Source organism: Mobula birostris, chromosome 32 (genome assembly GCF_030028105.1).
Source record: "Mobula birostris isolate sMobBir1 chromosome 32, sMobBir1.hap1, whole genome shotgun sequence".
Classification (NCBI taxonomy): domain Eukaryota; kingdom Metazoa; phylum Chordata; class Chondrichthyes; order Myliobatiformes; family Myliobatidae; genus Mobula; species Mobula birostris.
Window position 1 is genome coordinate 2,408,323 of NC_092401.1, and position 19,841 is coordinate 2,428,163.

The 19,841-nt window shown below is 43.5% G+C and overlaps 1 protein-coding gene across 2 annotated transcripts in view; it reads left to right on the forward strand.

Moving 5' to 3' along the window:
- olfm2a (olfactomedin 2a) overlaps window positions 1–19,841 on the forward strand; it is a 637,002-nt gene that overhangs the window by 425,456 nt on the left and 191,705 nt on the right. For both annotated transcript variants that reach the window (XM_072248052.1, XM_072248051.1), the window contains exon 2: window positions 13,647–13,793. In XM_072248052.1, the coding sequence (XP_072104153.1) occupies window positions 13,647–13,793 (147 nt within the window). The remainder of the gene's footprint in view (window positions 1–13,646; window positions 13,794–19,841) is intronic.

The window sequence follows — 19,841 nt, forward strand, 5'->3', positions numbered from 1 at the left end:
TTCTCTTTAGGATGTATCGATTCTGTGCCTTCCGAGTTGCTCTGAGAAACTCTAGCCATTGCTGCTCTGCCATCATCCTTGCCAGTGTCCCTTTGCAGTCAATTTTGGCCAGCTTCTTTCTCATGGCTCTGTAATTCACTTTATTTCACAACTTCCCAGTGCTAGTGATATAGAGGTTAAGTTCTGACAAGTGGTTTAGAAAGCCATTTCAGAGGGAAGCTAACATCCAACCACATTAGTCAGGCCTGGAATCAAACCATTGGTCGGACTAAATAACTTGCTTAAATTCCTCCCCTAAAGCACATTACTGGACCAAAAAGGATTTTTATAATAATCTGAGGGCTGTCAGAGGTTATAGAGGGAGATTGATAGGGTGCAAAACTGGGCTGAGAAGTGGCGGATGGAGTTCAACCCAGATAAGTGTGAAGTGGTTCATTTTGGTAGGTCAAATATGATGGCAGAATATAGTATTAATGGTAAGACCCTTGGCAGTGTGGAGGATCAGAGGGATCTTGGGGTCCGAGTACATAGGACGCTCAAAGCAGCTGCACAGATTGACTCTGTGGTTAAGAAGGCATACGGTGTATTGGCCTTCATTAATCTTGGAATTGAATTTAGGAGCCGAGAGGTAATGTTTCAGCTATAGAGGACCCTGGTCAGACCACACTTGGAGTATTGCACTCAGTTCTGGTCACCTCACTGCAGGAAGGATGTGGAAGCCATAGAAAGGGTGCACAGGAAATTTACAAGGATGTTGCCTGGATTGGGAAGCATGCCTTATAAAAACAGGTTGAGTGAATTCGGCAATTTCTCCTTGGAGTGACGGAGGATGACAGGTGACCTGAAAGAGATGTATAAGATGATGCGAGGCATTGATCGTGTGGATAGTCAGAGGCTTTTTCCCAGGGCTGAAATGGTTGCCACAAGAGGACACAGGTTTAAGGTGCTGGGGAGTAGGTACAGAGGAGATGTCAGGAGTAAGTTTTTTACTCAGAGAGTGGTGAGTGTGTGGGAATGGGCTGCCGGCAACGGTGGTGGAAGCGGATACGATAGGGTTTTTTAAGAGACTTTAGGATAGGTACACGGAGCTTAGAAAAATAGAGGGCTATAGGTAAGCCTAGTAGTTTCTAAGATAGGGACATGTTCAGCACAACTTTGTGGGCCGAAGGGCCTGTATTGTGCTGTAGATTTTCTATGTTTCTATGTTCTATGAAGGTTTTATTGTTGCATTGCAATCTCTTTTAATTCAAAAACATTTAGTTAACTGAATTCAAATCCCACAGCTGCAGAGATAGGATGTGAACTCTGCATTGCACAGCAGAGGAGATGATTTATTAAGCCACTAACTTAACGACTGCACCACCACCAGCATTTTCAGAGATACCTTTTCCTTATCTATTCATTCAACCCACTTAATCATAATCAATTTTGTTTAAGCTGAATTAGACTATATTTAGGATAGACCACTGAGATCAAAGACAGCTTCCATCCCATTGTTATAAGACTATTAATGTACCTGAAGTATGATGTAATGAACTCTTGGTGTCATACTCGCCATCATCACGACCATAAAACTGATTGTATGTCTGCATCACATTTCCACTGTAACCATAGTACTTTTACATTCTGTACCAAGAGCACAAAATGCAAGAAGAATGGTAGTGTTGTGTAGTGGTTAGCACAACGCTTTACAGCACCCGCAGCCCAGGTGAGGAGTTTGTCCATTCTCCCTGTTTCCTCCAGGTGCTTTGGTTTCCTCCTAGAGTCCAAAGATGTAGTAGTTGGTAAGTTAATTGTTAATTGTAAATTGTGGCATGATTAGGCTAGGATTAAATAGGGATCTGCTGATGGGCGCAGCTCGAAGGGCCAGAATGGCCTACTGCATGCTGTATCTCAATAAATAAACTTAGCAGGTCATGCAACATCGATGGAGAGAAATAAAGAGTACATGTTTTGGCCTGAGACCCCTCATCGTCCTCAGATTTATTCATCTGACTGATCCTGTGATCACCTGTCTGAAGCCTGTCCTCATCAGGGGCAGAAAGATCCCGGTGATGCTAACGTGGTCTCTGGCCTGAGCTTGCCTGGTGTCTTCCACTCTGCTGTACACAGTCATACTGCAGGAAAAGTGTGAAGAAATCCAGGAAAAGAAAGTGGGAGGAGGCAAGGAGTACAAGCTGGGAAGTGTTAGATGGGGGGAGGTGGAGGTGAAGCTGGAGGTAATAGGTAGAAGACATAAAGAGCTGAAGAAGAAGGAATCTGACAGCAGAAAAGAGTGGACCATGGTGGGAAAGGCACCAGAGGGAGGTGATGAGCAGGTGAGGGTAAGAGAAGGGGTAAGAATGATGAAAGGTTAAAGAGAGAAGGGGGATGGGGAGCAATCATCAGAAGTTAGCTAATCTAAATTCTATTATTGCCTTTCCTTTGCATACTACTTTGATGTACTGCTGGGATTATCTGTATGGATGGCATGCAAAGCACTGTCCCTCGGTACATATGGCAATAATGAGCCAATTTACCAATCGAGGTGTGAACTTCAGTCACAGAAGAAAGCACTTCACATTCTGTACGTCGAGGCTACACGGAAACTTCCTCACAGCCAAAGTGTGCCTGTGTTCTGCTCAGTATGTTATATATATTTGTTACTCACAGCCTCATTAACTTCATGGATTAAATATGAAAATTAAAGGATTTTTGATTAACAGGTTATTTTAGGCTATGTTTTATTGCAAAATCTCCTACCTTGTTCCTCTATCTTGTAGAGTACAGATTATTCTATACTAGCACGGTGAAGGCAGTGGGGAGTTATGGATAATAGAATGCATTGTACAGCTCTGCTTTAACCATCACATGCTATTCATAAAATCAAGGGACCTTTGATCAGGAGCATTTCTACACTTACTGGCCACCTCATTAGGTACACCTGTACACCTGCTTGTTAATGCAAATATCTGAACAGCCAATCACGTGGCAGCAACTCAATGCATAAAAGCATGCAGGCATGATCAAGAGTTTCGGTTGTTGTTCAGACCAAACATCATAATGCAGAAGAAATGTGATCTAAGTGACTTTGACCATGGAATGATTGTTGGTGCCAGATGGGGTGGTTTGATGATCTGAGAAACTGCTGATCCCCTGGGATTTTCACACACAACAGTCTCAAGTTTTCACAGAGAATGGTGCAATAAACAAAGGACAAAAAAATCAGTGAATTCAGGAGGTACCTAATGAAGTGGCCACCGAGTGTAGTCTTTGGAGACCGACAATTCACACTGCCGCAGCTATTTACTGTGGCTGTGTAGTCAAAGTTTCCTCCAACAAGACAAGCCAATTTGTCTGGGTCTCTCCACGGACCTTTCTGTTTCTAGTCCATTGTCCAGGCCTCTTCCACAGTTCACTCACAGATCAAAATATTGCAGGATATTGAACAGAGTCCTGCATCCAAGCATTAAACTACTTGCCCTGTGATCCAGAGAGACAGCTATCTCCATCTCAGCCGTGCTTCCCATCCTTACTCTGGCAACCCCATCTCAGCTGGAGACCTTACTACCAGCTGTCAGCTGTGCCTCAGTGTGTTAGATGGTTCCTATGGTCATGTAGCACAGAAAGAGGCCCTTCAGCCCATCACATCCTTGCATTCATTAAGCAGCTGTCTATACGAATTACACTTGCTAATGCATGATCCATAGCTTTCTTTACATCGGCAAATCATTTGGTGATTCTGGCTCAAGACTGTTCAATTAGAGTGCGAAATTGTTATTTTTCATGTAATTTAATTTTCATGTGACTGTTTATAAGTTTTTATAATCGGTGAACATTCAGTAATTATAGTACATCTGACTCTGTATATTTCTAGAAATTTCTTGAGAGCCTGTGTCACCTGACTATTTCACAGGTTACTTCCTATCTCTGGGATGTGCTCATCACTTTAATAAGCTAATATTTGGTATAATTTATCTGTTTATTGAGATGCAGAACAGAACAGATCGTTCCAGACCTTCGAACCGCACCACCAGCAAACACACGATTTAACCGTAGCATAATCACGGGACAACTTACCGTGACCAGTTAAACTACCAACTGGTACGTCTTTGAACAGTGGGAGGAAACCAGAGCACCCAGAGGAAACCCACATGGTTATGGGGAGAACGTAAAAACTGCTTACAGGCAGTGGCAGGAATTGAGCCCGGGTCACCAGTACTGTAAAACTCTGGTGCTGTTCTTTATGGAGTTTGTCCATTTTCCCTGTGACTGAATTAAAGAGTTATAAAGTAATACAGCACAGACACTGGCCCTTCAGCTTATCTCTTCTAAACCAAGCATGGTCCAATCTAATATAATGCCATTTTCCCGCGTCTGCCAAACACTTCCTATCCATGCACCTGTTAATTTCCCCAGATGCTCCAGTTTCCCCCCACATTGCAAAGATGTAATAATAGGTTAATTGGCCATTGTTAATTACCCCTCAATATGAATAACATGGGAATTAGGATGGTGCGAAAATAAGTTTGTTGGGAAAGATGGTGGAACTAGATTGATGGCATTGCTCTGCGAGTGGGCATGGACTTAATGGGCTGAATGGCTTCCTTTTGTGTGCTAAGAAAATATAAAGATAAGTAAGTATGAGAGCAAACTGCAAGTAAAAGAAATAAAATCTTGCAGCACCAAAGAAGACCATTTAGACCATTGAGTCTAAGATATCCTACCAATGAGAGCCACCTTCATATTGGTTTCCAGAATTTTGTCTCCCTTAGTATTTCTTCCATTTTACAGACAGTGATCAATTTATTAAGTATCTCCTGTATCTAATAAAGTGGCCACTGACTGTATCTTCATGGTCTTCTGCTGCTTAGCTCATCATTTTAAGATTCGATGTGTTGTGCATTCAAGGATGCTCCTCTGCACACTACTGCTGTAATGTGTGATGAATTGAATTACTGTCGCCTTCCAGTCAGCTCGAACCCTGTGGCGTCCTCCTCTGATCTCTCTCATTAACAAGGCATTTCACCCACAGAACTGACACTCACTGGATGTTTATTTTAGATTTTTCTTATCATTCTCTGTAATCTCTTGAGACTGTTGTGCATAACGATCTCAAGAAATCCACAGTGTCTGAGGTGCTCAGGCTGCCCTATCTGGTGCCAACTACCATTCCACGGTCAAAGTCACTTAGATCACATGTCTTCCACATTCCGACGCTTAGTCTGAACAACAACTGAACCTCTTGACCACGTCTGCATGCTTTTATGCATTGAGTTGCTGCCACACGATTAGCTAATTAGATATTTGCCTTAACGAACAGGTGTACAGGTGTAGCTAATAAAGTGGCCACTGAGTGAGTGTATTTTTGATCTCAGAAAGCCATGTGCTAATGATAGAAAGTCCTTCTCTGGCTCAAGCACATAATACTGGCAATATGCTTTTTCAATTGATGACTTCCCCCCACCTTTAGGCAGCCCTTTGAGGTTGAGCGAGACTCATTTCTACTCTAGGGGTTGTGAAACTACGGAATGCACTGATATGAGGGTGAAATAGGATTTGACCATGTGGTCCCTCAAAGAGTATCCACTGTCCATTATAGGAAGCTTCCTGTAGATTGTAGGGAGCAAATGTGGCCCCAATACCAGGAGAGGGAAACGAGGCAGCACATAAGCAAATGAGAGCAGGGTGAATCCAAGCAGGCTTTTTCCCTCTGACTGAGTGAGACTAGAACTGGAGGTCATAGTTTCAGGGTGGAAGGTAAAATATTTAAGGTGAATTTGAGGGGAAACTTCTTCACTCAAAGAATGATAAGCGAGTGGAAAGAGTTGCCAGCAGAAGTGGTGGACATAGGTTCAATTGCAGCATTTAAGTTTGAATAGGTACAAGACGAGAGAGGAACGCAGGGCTATAGTCCGGGTGTGGGTAGATGGAACTAACAGAAGATCAGGACGAGATGTTTCAAAGGGCCTCGTTCTGTGCTGTAGTACTCTATAACTCTATTTGTAGGCCACTTGGTCCTTTAAGCCTACCCTATTCCTCACTTCTAGACTCCGTAACCCTCAACCCCTCAATTCCATCTTTACAAAGTTATCTCCCCCAAACTTTACTTATTTCTAATGACATAGCCTTCACAACTCTCTGAGCAGAGCATTCCAGAGATACGCCACGCTCTGCTAGAAAATATCTCTACATACTATAACTTTAAGGGACCAACCCATTATCTTGTAAGCAGGTCCCATCGTCTCAGAATCTCCCATGAGTTAAAAACCTCAACATCTAGCCTGTCATTCCCCGTTGAGATTTGCTTTCTTTTAATAAGATCACCCCTCTTCTCTTCTAAACTCCAAAGAATTCCATCAATTTGTTTGGCCCAGTCCAACACAGGCAAAGCCCTCCCCCACTAATGAGTACATTTACATGGGACACTGCCTCAAGAAAGCTGCTTCTATCATCAAAATCACCCCCATGCTCTCATGCAAGAGGTACAGAACATAGAACATACAATATGGAGGATTACAGAACATAGAACATACAATATGGAGGATTACAGCGCGGTATAGGCCCTGCAGCCCATAATGTTGTGCTGACCTTTTAACCTACTTTTTCATCAAATTAAGCCTTCCCTCCCACACAGCCCTCCATTTTTCTATCATCCATGTGCCTATCTAAGAGTTTCTTAAATGGTGGTAATTATACCTGCCTCAACACCACCCTGGCAGGGTGCTCCACACACCCACCGTTCTAAAAAGTCTTAGATTCTATAGGTGTTGACGCGTGGCCAAGTGGTTAAGGCGTCAGTCTAGTGATCTGAAGGTTGCTAGTTTGAGCCTCAGCTGTTGTGTCCTTGAGCAAGGCACTTAAACACACATTGTTCTGTGACGACACCGGTGCCAAGCTGTATCGGCCCTAGTACCCTTCCCTTGGACAACATCGGTAGCGTGGAAAGGGGAGACCTACAGCATGGGCAGCTGTCAGTCTTCCATACAACCTTGCCCAGGCCTGCGCCCTGGAAACCTTCCAAGGCGCAAAACCCATGGTCTCACGAGACTAACGGTTGCCTATAATATATATAATGGATTCTATATCACCTGGTTTGAGGAACAGTCTGCTCTGAATCTATGACTTACAGACTCATTTTCAAGAACTCTTTACAACTCATGTTCTCAGTAATATTTTTATTTACATAGTTTCTCTTCTTTTATACATTGACTGTCAGTCTTTGTCTGTTTATGTATAGTTTTTTATAAATTTCATTGTATTTTTTCTTGTAAGTACCTGCAAGGAAATTAATGTCGTGCTAGTACATGGCAACACCTACATAATTTGATAATCCAGTTTGATTTTTGAATCTGGAGTTCTTTCCAGGATATCTCATATCCTCTCATATCCCTTTTGCCAATCAACTTTCCAGCTCTTAGCTCCATCCCTTTCCCCTCCTGTCTTCTCCTATCATTTCGGATCTCCCCCTTCCCCTCCCACTTTCAAATCTCTTACTTTCTCTTTTTTCAGTTAGTCCCAACAAAGGGTCTCGGCCCAAAACGTCAGCTGTACCTCTTCCTATAGATGCTGCCTGGCCTGCTGCGTTCACCAACAATTTTTATGTGTGTTGCTTGAAATTCCAGCATCTGCAGATTTCCTCGTGTTTGCGTTCTTTCCAGGATAGATGGAATGAAAGCCCACACAATTTTCATGATGGTTCAACACATGCACACACACACAAAAAGTCAGTTTCAGTCAGTCCAGTTCCTCATGAATGTCACAGAGTTGTTGCTAAATTGGTGACAGATCAGACTGGGGTTTGAAATGAAATTTCAAATAATTGCTGCAACAGAGGGTGAACTAAGTTTGAGTTTAAGGACATTTCAGCTGCAGTAATAATAAACGCCAGTCTATAATAACAGTGACTTGAGGCCATGCTTTCAATAACAGGGAAATGGATTTCATATGATTGTTTTTTAAAAAAAATCATTGCACCAAGTTCAGTTCAATGTTTGAGGTTAAGAAGAAAAGGCTTCCCAATCTTTGACCTGACTGAATTATCTAAAGCTAATAAAAACTGCTAGACCCTTTGTAACGCCAAACTCAAAGCAAGAGCTTCTGAGTAGTCATGACTCCAGTAATCTTGTATTCTGTCTATATCAAAATAAATCAAGATCATTCATTAAACGTAAAACAAAATGGATTCTGAATGTGCTGGAGATCTTGAGCAGTGCATACAAAATGCTGGACGAACTGAGCAGGTCAAGCAGCATCGTGGAGAGGAATAAACAGTTGACATTTCAGGCCACTTACCTTCATCAGGACTCATTAAACTTTCCTGTTTAAATGGAAAGATTTAGACATGATTGCCTTCTTTAAAGGTGTGGGGTTGTTTGTATTTCCCTCGTACAAAGTGTCAGTTTCTCCATGACGGGTCGAAAGACTAAGTCTCTCTGAAAGTTGGGCCCTTCATACTGGGCAGTCCATGTGAAAGATGGTTATTTTAAAGAGGCTGTCAGATTGAGTTGTATTTCCTCTAAATTGCAGTGCCTCTGAATTTTGTGTTCTTTAGAGGGACAATCCCTCTGAACCATGGGTTCTCTGAAGTGGACAGTACCTATGAAAATTATTCGTTCAAAGGGGCACTTCTGAATTATAATTCTTTTAAAGAGGGTGCTGTCTCTGAATGACAGGACTTTTAAAGGTACTGTGTTCTGTTAATGCACTATTCCGGACGTGCGGGATGGAGCTGGTTGATGAATGGCTGGTCTGCAGCAGTCACTGATATTGTCCCTGGTTGTTGAGAGATGGTGGTGGGGAGAAGATGCCACAGCTAAGGAAAGAAAAAATAAATCTCTAACTGTGAGAAGAAGGCAGGAGAAGCCAGAGACATGCAATTTGATAATGTTTTTTACAGTTTGAAGTTTGTCAGCATCGTCTTTAACCATATTTCTCCAATAAATGATGACTCAGCTGCACATTATTTATCAGTATTGCCTGTGCAGTGTATTTTTAATGGATCTCTGGATATTTTCAACAACATAAAAATTAAATTGCAGATTTATTTGACAGGGTTGATGGTGCAGCATTCCCTCAGTAGTGCACTGAAGTGATGTCCATCACGTTCTTCTGGTGTTCAAGTCTCTGTTTTTATATTAAATGTTAATGATTTCGATGATGGAATTGATGACTTTGTTTTTTAACACAGAACATAGAATAGTACAGCACAGTACAGGCCCTTCGGCCCACAATGTTGTGCCGACCCTCAAACCCTGCCTCCCATATAAGTCCCCACCTTAAATTCCTCCATATATCTGTCTAGTAGTCTCTTAAACTTCACTAGTGTATCTGCCTCCACCACTGACTCAGGCACTGCACTCCACGCACCAACCACTCTCTGAGTAAAAATTCTTCCTCTAATATCTTCCTTGAACTTCCCACCCCTTACCTTAAAGCCATGTCCTCTTGTATTGAGCAGTGGTGCCCTGGGGAAGAGGCGCTGGCTATCCACTCTATCTATTCCTCTTATTATCTTGTACACCTCTATCATGTCTCCTCTCATCCTCCTCCTCTCCAAAGAGTAAAGCCCTAGCTCCCTTAATCTCTGATCATAATGCATACTCTCTAAACCAGACAGCATCCTGGTAAATCTCCTCTGTACCCTTTCCAGTGCTTCCACATCCTTCCTATAGTAAGGCGACCAGAACTGGACACAGTACTCCAAGTGTGGCCTAACCAGAGTTTTATAGAGCTGCATCATTACATCGCGACTCTTAAACTCTATCCCTCAACTTATGAAAGCTGACACCCCATATGCTTTCTTAACTACCCTATCCACCTGTGAGGCAGCTTTCAGGGATCTGTGGACATGTACCCCCAGATCCCTCTGCTCCTCCACACTACCAAGTATCCTGCCACTTACTTTGTACTCTGCCTTGGAGTTTGTCCTTCCAAAGTGTACCACCTCACACTTCTCCGGGTTGAACTCCATCTACCACTTCTCAGCCCACTTCTGCATCCTATCAATGTCTCTCTGCAATCTTTGACAATCCTCTACACTATCTACAACACCACCAACCTTTGTGTCGTCTGCAAACTTGCTAACCCACTCTTCTACCCCCACATCCAGGTCGATAATAAAAATCACGAGAAGTAAAGGTCCCAGAACAGATCCTTGTGGGACACCACTAGTCACAATCCTCCAATCTGAATGTACTCCCTCCACCATGACCCTTTGCCTTCTGCAGGCAAGCCAATTCTGAATCCACTTGGCCAAACTTCCCCGGATCCCATGCCTTCTGACTTTCTGAATAAGCCTACCATGTGGAACCTTGTCAAATGCCTTACTAAAATCCATATAGATCACATCCACTGCACTACCCTCATCTATATGCCTGGTCACCTCCTCAAAGAACTCTATCAGGCTTGTTAGACACAATCTGCCCTTCACAAAGCCATGCTGACTGTCCCTGATCAGACTATGATTCTCTAAATGCCCAGAGATCCTATCTCTAAGAATCTTTTCCGACAGCTTTCCCACCACAGACGTAAGGCTCAATGGTCTATAATTACCCGGACTATCCGTACTACCTTTTTTTGAACAAGGGGACAACATTTGCTTCCCTCCAATCCTCCGGTACCATTCCCGTGGACAACGAGGACATAAAGATCCTAGCCAGAGGCTCAGCAATCTCTTCCCTCACCTCATGGAGCAGCCTGGGGAATATTCCGTCAGGCCCCGGGGACTTATCCATCCTAATGTATTTTAACAACTCCAAAACCTCCTCTCCCTTAATATCAACATGCTGTTGAACATCAACCTCACTCATATTGTCCTCACCATCATCAAGTTCCCTCTCATTGGTGAATACCGAAGAGAAGTATTCATTGAGGACCTCGCTCACTTCCACAGCCTCCAGGCACATCTTCTCACCTTTATCTCTAATCGGTCCTACCTTCACTCCTGTCATCCTTTTGTTCTTCACATAATTGAAGAATGCCTTGGGGTTTTCCTTTACCTCACTTGCCAAGGTCTTCTCATGCCCCCTTCTTGCTCTTCTCAGCCCCTTCTTAAGCTCCTTTCTTGCTTCCCTATATTCCTCAATAGACCCATCTGATCCTTGCTTCCTAAACCTCATGTAAGCTGCCTTCTTTCACCTGACTAGATTTTCCACCTCACTTGTCACCCATGGTTCCTTCACCCTACCATTCTTTATCTTCCTCACCGGGACAAATTTATCCCTAACATCCTGTAAGAGATCTCTAAACATCAACCACATGTCCATAGTACATTTCCCTGCAAAAACATCATCCCAATTCACACCTGCAAGTTCTAGCAAGTTGTTGCAGATGATACGAAGATAGGTGGAAGGCCTGGTAGCTTTGAGGAAATAGAGAGGCTGCAGAAGGACTTCGACAGATTGAGAGAATGGGTAAAGAAGTGGCAGATTGAATACAGTGTCAGGAAGTGTATGCACCTTGGTAGAAGAAATGAAAGGGTTGACTATTTTCTAAATGGAGAGAAAATACAATAAACTGAGGCACAAAAGGGCTTGGGAGTCCTTGTGCAGGATTCACTAAAGTTTAATTTGCAGGTTCTGTCTGTGGAATGCAAATACAATGCTAGCATTCATTTCAAGAGGATCAGAATATAAAAGCAAGGATGTAATGTTGAGACTTTCTGAAGCACTGGTGAGGCGTCACTTGGAGTATTGTGAGCAATTGTGGGCCCTTATCTTAGAAAGGATGTTCTGAAAAAAGAGAGGGTTCAAATGAAGTTCATAAAAATGATTCCACGTTTGAACCGTTTGTCATGTGATAATAATAATAATAATAATATAAATAACAAGTACTTTATTGATCCCAAATGGGAAATAGTTTTGTTACAGCAGCAACATTTAAAAATATTCTTAGCCATAACAATAAATAATAATAATAATAATAAATATACTACTAATATTAACTAATAATAAAATACAGACTGATGATATACACAATGATAATTTACCAATGTGCAATACTGTGCAATAATAACATATGAAATAATAAAACCGAGACTATTGTACTCTGATGTGTGATCTCCTGTCTCACAGAGTTGAACAGTTGTATATGCTTATTGCATTTGGTAGGAAACATTTTCTGTGACGATGCTGTGATAGCAGAGCTGAATGAACCTGTTCAAAAGGGTGTTCCATTGCTTATTCAGTGGGTCATGAAAAGGATGTGCCTGGTTGTTCATATGAAGAGCATTTGATGGCTCTGGGCTTGTATTCACTAGAATTCAGAGGAATGATAGGTCACCTCATTGAAACCTATCAAATTGTGACAGGGCTTGACAGAGTGGATGTGGAGAGGATGTTTCCGATAGTGGGAAAGTTAAAGATCAGAGGACACAGCCTCAGCATAAAGGGGCGTCCTTTTAGAACGGAGATGAGGAGGAATTTCTTCAGCCTGAAGGTGGTCAATCTGTGGAATTTGTTGCCACAGGCAGCTGTGGAGGCCAAGTCTGTATGTATATTTAAGGCAGAGGTTGATAGATTCTTGATTGGTCAGGGCATGAAGGGATACGGGGAGAAGGCAGGAGATTAGGGCTGAGAGGAAGGATGGATCTGCCATGGTGAAATGGGAAAGCAGACTCGATGGGCCAAATGGCTTAATTTGGTTCCTATGTCTTCTTCTTATGGTCTTATGGAATCTCAAAGTTGTACATAGTAAACATACTTTGAACGTTGAACTTTATCTTGCTGTCATCAGAGACTGGAATGGACTTTGATGATGAAGATGAACTCTTGCTGCCTCGGGCTACCCTTTCATTGCTTTGCACCTTATTGTCTGTTTGTGCTACGCTTTCTCTGTAATGGTAACATGTTATTTTGCATATTGTTATTGCTTTACCCTTTGTATTTATATCTGGAACCATCTGTCTGGATGGATGTAACCAATTCTAATTTCAACCAGTGCCCATAAAGTTTGGTTATAGATACTTAAGGCAGAGAGGCCTCATCAGCCGTGGTTGGCAGCTCAGCCAGGAGAAGGAAAATTCTGATCCCAAACTCCGCTGCCTTGCGGCTATACCCACTCACAGAGAGGACTTTGGGAGTAAACCCTGAGGGAAAAATCCAGACCTGAAGTCTAAGTTCAATGTTGACTGGTGGCCCCTGCGAGCCCATTTGTGCCAAACAGCATTGGTCTCTGCTGTTCCTTTGGGTTCATCAGATGCATGGAGAGGGGGAGCTTGCTACATGAGCAACAGCTTGATGTCCAAATTGTACTGCCCTGCCTTGTGTATCTAGACAGCTGGGATGCCACATTCATGGTCGACCCTGACCAATGGAGGCCTCCAGATGCTTAAACTACACTCCACGGTCAAGCATCACCAAACAATAGGGACATAGAGTGGTAGAGCACTACAGTACAGAAACAGGACTTTAATCTGTTTTCTGCCTAGTCCCATCGAAATACCCCTGGACCATAGCTCTCCACTCTCCTCTCATTCATGTACCTACCCACACTTCACAAATCATCCCCTGAGCAGCCCCCATGGATGATAAGTGGAACTTGGTGGAGAGCGGTCTTTCTTCAAGTTCCGATGGTCTGTGCTGGTGAAGCAAAGGTCTGATTTTCAACACATAATCTGTTGCAGCCACTGATGGTTCAGTAAATTCTCCTTTGTTGTTCCTCCACAGACTCTCTTCCCAAGTCCGGAGGAAGGCTGGGAGATATACAGTTCCGCCCAGGATCCCGATGGGAAGTGCCTGTGTGCAGTGGTTGCCCAGCGGAGTATCTGCTCGCGTGACGCACGCAGTAAGCAGCTGCGCCAGCTGCTGGAGAAGGTAATCTCAGCCGTGCATTTACTTGGGAGGTGTTGGGATTTGCCGGGAAGTTGCTACGGATTGCTACTATTAAAACTGGGTATGGACATTAAAATCAAACCTTTCGTGTAAACTTCATTGTCTTGAGAGCCCAGCCGTGCAATGATTCACACGCATTCAGTGTTGCATCCCAGGCTATCTTTGAGAGGGTCAGAGATGAGTTTTCAAGAGCTCTTGAGCATGCACGTAGCACGTTAAATCTGTGTAAGTGTGATGTGTGTGTTTGTGTACACACTGAGTGTGTAAGTGTGATGTGTGTGTTTGTGTGTACACACTGTGTGTGTAAGTGTGATGTGTGTGTCTGTGTGTACACAGTGAGTGTGTAAGTGTGGTGTGTGTGTTTGTACACAGTGAGTGTGTAAGTGTGGGGTGTGTGTTTGTGTGTGTACACACTGAGTGTGTAAGTGGTGTGTGTGTTGGTGTGTACATGGTGAGTGTGTAAGTGGTGTGTGTGTCCGTGTGTACACAGTGACTGTGTAAGTGCGGTGTGTGTTTGTGTGTACCCAGTGAGTGTGTAAGTGTGGTGTATGTTTGTGTGTACAGCGTGAGTGTGTAAGTGTGGTGTGTGTGTTTGTGTGTAAACACTGAGTGTGTAAGTGTGGTGTGTGTGTTTGTGTGTACACAGTGAGTGTGTAAGTGTGGGGTGTGTGTTTGTGTGTACAAGGTGAGTGTGTAAGTGTGGTGTGTGTACACAGTGAGTGTGTAACTGTGATGTGTGTGTTTGTGTGTACACAGTGAGTGTGTGAGTGTGTGTGTTTGTGTGTACAGCGTGAGTGTGTAAGTGTGGTGTGTGTGTTTGTGTGTACAGAGTGAGTGTGCAAGTGTGGTGTGTGTGTTTGTGTGTACAAAGAGAGTGTGTAAGTGCATCTGGACCAAACTCTGCAGTCACAAAGAGAACATGCAAACTCCTTACAAGCAGTGGCTGGAATTGAACCCGGATCACTGGCGCTGTAACCATGTTATGATAACCGCTACACCACTGTGCTACCATTGAATACATCAACTGAAATCCAGGGGTTACGGCATATTTGAGTGACGTGTGAGTGGAATACAAGTTTAATCTCAGTGCTTGGTGCAGATCCGTCATGAACCACTCAAGTACTCTGCTCTCTCCAGTCACCAGCTTCCAATGTTGATCAGTTCTGTATGGATTTACGCCAGCAGGACCCTCTAGGAAAACTGAGGTTGCTACCACTGAAGGTCATCTCTGGATGTGTACCCCTGGGCTGTGATGACACATTCAGTAATTAAATGCCAGCTCTGCTTCGATCCCAATTTATACACTTAACCACCACTCCATAGACCAGCTCTTGCTTCCATCTCCTTCCAAACATCCACCAAGAGCTGGGTACATGCAGCACTTCAGAAAAGTAATACATTTTATTCATTATTTTCAGACAACCTCCATCACGCAGTACTTACTTACTTACTGCCTGTTATGCCACTGGTTCTTAGGGCAACAATGAGAGTCCTCCATCTCTGGTGATGTTCCAGGCTTCCTTCACCTTGTCAGGAGCTTCCTCTCGGTTCTCACGACTATCAGTCATGCAAGTCCCGGGTGGAGACTCAGGAGTACCGTCACACTCAGATGTAGAAGGATTCTTCATTGCTGTTTCCTTAACATTTTTGTTTAACTAGCAGAGTTGTTGGCCCTGAGCTGAACCCCTGAACCTGGAGGACCGGTAGACCACTCATAGTCTGGCCTCTACGCTTTGACCTATTTGGCATGGGTGACCCTATCAAGAGTCAAAGCATAAAACCCTGACTCCAGTCGACACAGCCTCCAAATCCATGACAAGGCTGTAGTCCACTTGGAGAGCACCAGGCAGACAGACACATAAATTCAAACCTAAAAACTGTCATTGATCCCCAGTTACACAAAATGAATTCCTTCTGTCTCTAACTGAGGAGCATTAAACTCCCCTTCTTGTCTCAATGTTGAGAGACAATATACATAGCTGGTGAATTGATTGAGGGTGTTAGGAAGGTGTTGATATAGGGAAACTTGGTCTGCTGCCAGGGGAAGTCTAGATAGCCTTAAGAGCAGTGTTAGGTCACAGTCAATCCAAGTCCTTTATTGTCAAATGCACAAGTACAGAGAGATAGAGGCATAATGAAAAACTTGTCTGCAGCAGCATTACAGACATGTAGATTCAGACAACACACATCATGTATAAATTACGCAAGACAGTGAAGAAAAAGACTTTACAAAACAAGGCATTAGTGAGGAAAAAAACACCGTTGAGACATGTTCATGGCATAAGGTTGTGCAGGTCAGTTCAAGAAACTGATGGTTGTAGCAAAGTAGCTGTTCCTGACCCTGGTGGTGTGTCACTTCAGTCCTCTGTACTTCTGCTTGACAGTAGCAGTGAGTGAGCAGAGGTCATGACCCAAATAATGTTGCCTCCTTGAGCAGTGCCTCCTGCAGGTGGGAGAGGTTCAGAACTATACAGGAAGTTTGAACCCCACTTCTGCTATATCACAGTCTAACGATGTGCTACAGGGAAGCCCGCAAGTGTCGCCGTGCTTCTGGCTCCAACGCAGCATGCCCACAACCTACTAATCCACATCGAAGTTGCTGGTGAACGCAGCAGGCCAGGCAGCATCTGTAGGAAGAGGTACAGTCGACGTTTCAGGCCGAGACCCTTCGTCAGGACTAACTGAAAGAAGAGCTAGTAAGAGATTTGAAAGTGGGAGGGGGAGGGGGAGATCCAAAATGATAGGAGAAGACAGGAGGGGGAGGGATGGAGCCAAGAGCTGGACAGTTGATTGGCAAAAGGGATATGAGAGGATCATGGGACAGGAGGCCCAGGGAGAAAGACAAGGGGGAGGGGAGGGGAAATCCCATGATCCCATGATCCTCTCATATCCCCTTTGCCAATCAACTGTCCAGCTCTTGGCTCCATCCCTCCCCCTCCTGTCTTTTCCTATCATTTTGGATCTCCTCCTCCCCCTCCCACTTCCAAATCTCTTACTAGCTTTTCTTTCAGTTAGACCTGACAAAGGGTCTCGGCCTGAAACATCGACTGTACCTCTTCCTACAGATGCTGCCTGGCCTGCTGCGTTCACCAGCAACTTTGATGTGTGTTGCTTGAAATTCCAGCATCTGCAGAATTCCTCGTGTTTAACTACTAATCCATATGTTTTTGGAATGTGTGAAGAAACCAAAGCCCACACTGTCACAAAGAGAACGTACGGACTCCTTACAGACAGTGATCAGTGATTGCTGGTGTTGTCAGGCGATCGCACTAACCACCACCCTACTCAATTTCTGCTTACTCTTCTGAAAGGGAAAGCACAATCCCAGCACCATTGGTGGTCTTCTGGTGAATCCCCACCTCCCTTCTACAATACCTTGTTATTTCCATGCCTTCCCAAACACTTTTGATCAAGACCAAGAGAATGAGAAGGGGTTCGCTGCCTATTTTCCTGGATGAAGGCTTGAACCTGCATCCCTTAGACCAAAATGTAACAGTTTAGCCCAATAACTTGGCTGGAAACTGTGCAGTGGCAATGTCAGTTCCTAAATCACTGCTGTGCTCACATATTAATTCAAGGTTCATTTACTTGAAAAGCAGAGATGAAAATCTTTGCAGCTTAATTAACAGCAAGGGTAATTTTAAAGTATATTATTATTCTTTGCCTTCAGGGAGTAAAATGCATTTAGAAATGTTGACCTTGGTTGATTGCCAAATATCATTTAATTATTTCAATTATGTTATCATTTAATTCAACCACTAGACAATGTGACAATTTGAAGTACAACTTATGGTGAGAATTGGAAGTGGTCCACAAGAACAATATTATTCTTATTTAGATCAAACTGCTGGATGTGTAACATGAAAGTGCATTGTTCACACCTCTGTCCACAGTAGCCTGGGGGTGTTTGGTACTTAAATCGATCAGTGGAAAGCCAGTTAATACCCGGGGGGGGGAAAGGGGAGGGGCATAGGATTGAATGGAAAAGCCGACAAAAAAAGTGGTGGATACATCAAAGGAAAAGGCCTTCGCATTATAGAACACATCCAGACAATGCTCTCTTCTTGTTGCTGCTATTGGGAGACAGGTACAGGGACATTAGAACCCACACCACCAGGATCAGGAACAGTTGTTACCCCTCAACCACCAGCCTCCTGAACCGGTGGAGGTAACTTCATTCACCTCATTACTGAACTAATTCCTCAACCTGTGAACTCTAGTTCAACGACTCTACAACTCATGTTCTTTAAAATGCTTATTTATTTATCTATCTATCTACTAATGTATGTATTTATTTGTTTGTTGTATGTATCCAGTATTCTTTTGCACATTAGTTGATTGTCAGTCTTAGTTTTTGTGTAGTTTTCATTGATTCTATTACATTTCTTTAATGATTCATCATGAACGCCTGCAAGAAAATGAGTCTCAATGTAAAATATAGTGACACATGCGTACTTTAATCACTTACTTTGAACTTTGATAGGAATGGTCACCCAGAGAGTCAACACAGGCAAGATAGGCTGAGCCTTCTCTCTGCGGTGCAGTGTCATTTGATGGCTCAGCGAGCACAGAAGCAGGCAATTCAGCCCACTAAGTCTATGCTGACCGTCGTGCTCATTTACAGGAATTCTACGCAATCCCATTTTATTCCTGAGCATTAAACAATGAGCTGGAGGAACTCAGCCAGTCATGCAGCTTCTGTGGGGGGACAAGAATCAATGATGTTTCAAGACAGAGCTTCCCTATCCATTTGCATATGTTCTTTGAAGCAGACACGATGGGCTGAATGGCCTGGTTCTGCTTCCTTCATTTAGTCCTGACGAAGGGTCTCGGCCTGAAACGTCGACTGCACCTCTTCCTAGAGATGCTGCCTGGCCTGTTGCATTCACCAGCAACTTTTATGTGTGTTGGTTCTGCTCCTATGTCCTATAGTCCTCTGCCACCCACCCACCCACACACCAGAGGAAATTTAAATTAGCCAAGTAACCATCCAACTCCCAAATATTTGGGATGTGGGAGTAAACCAGAGCACCAGGGTGGGCGGGGAAGCCCAGGAAGTCATAGTGAGAACTACAGACACCACATAAGGTCAGCATTGATCCTTGGTCTCTGAACCCAACCCAACATATAGATGCAGTTACAACGAAGGCATGACTCCTATTTCATTAGGATTTTGAAAAGATTTGTTTATGTCATCAAAAACACTCGAAAATTTCTACAGATGTACCATGCAAATCAATCTAACCGGCTGCATCTCCATCTGTTTTGGGGGCTGGGGCAACTGCACAGGATCAAAGTAAGATATAGTGACTTGTGAACTTAGTCAGCTCTATAATGGGCACTAGCCTCCGTGGTATTCAGGACATCTTCAAGGAGCGAGGCCTCAAAAAGGCAGCTTCCATCATTAAGGGCCCCTATCGTCAGAACATGCCAAAATGAGACACTAGAGACTGCAGATACTGGAGCCCACAGCAAAAACAGAATGAGCTGCTGGAGGAACTCAGCAGGTCAGACAGGATCTGTAGTACAAAATGGACAGTCAGTATTCAGAATGAGATCCTTCATCTGCACACCAAAAAGTGTTTTCTCTGAGGTGGATAAGTCACTGTCTTGAATGAGGAGTTCTCATTGCCTATTGTGTATCCCTCAGTCAGCACTGGTAGTCTTTCTTCATTGGGATGTTACTGTCTACAAGTAAAGTTCTGTGCTTTCTTAAACACTGACTCAATTCACAAAATCCTTAATTGTCATTGACAGGCCTCTGGAAATTGTGAGCACAGGGAAGGTGCTATGGAAATGCAAGTTGTATGGTTTAAATTCTGAATCACAGCTGGGATTTGTCAATCAGTGGACCTCTATTGCAAAGGGCATCTGCTTTTGCAAGCCATGATTTATTTTGGTACATACCTAGTTTTATATTTCTCAGGATTATGATAACAGATCTTCAATTCCTTAGAGAACCTTAAGATGTGCCAGATGTACTTTTGCCAATGAAGTGTTTACTTGAAATACCAAGATGGTGGAAATGCG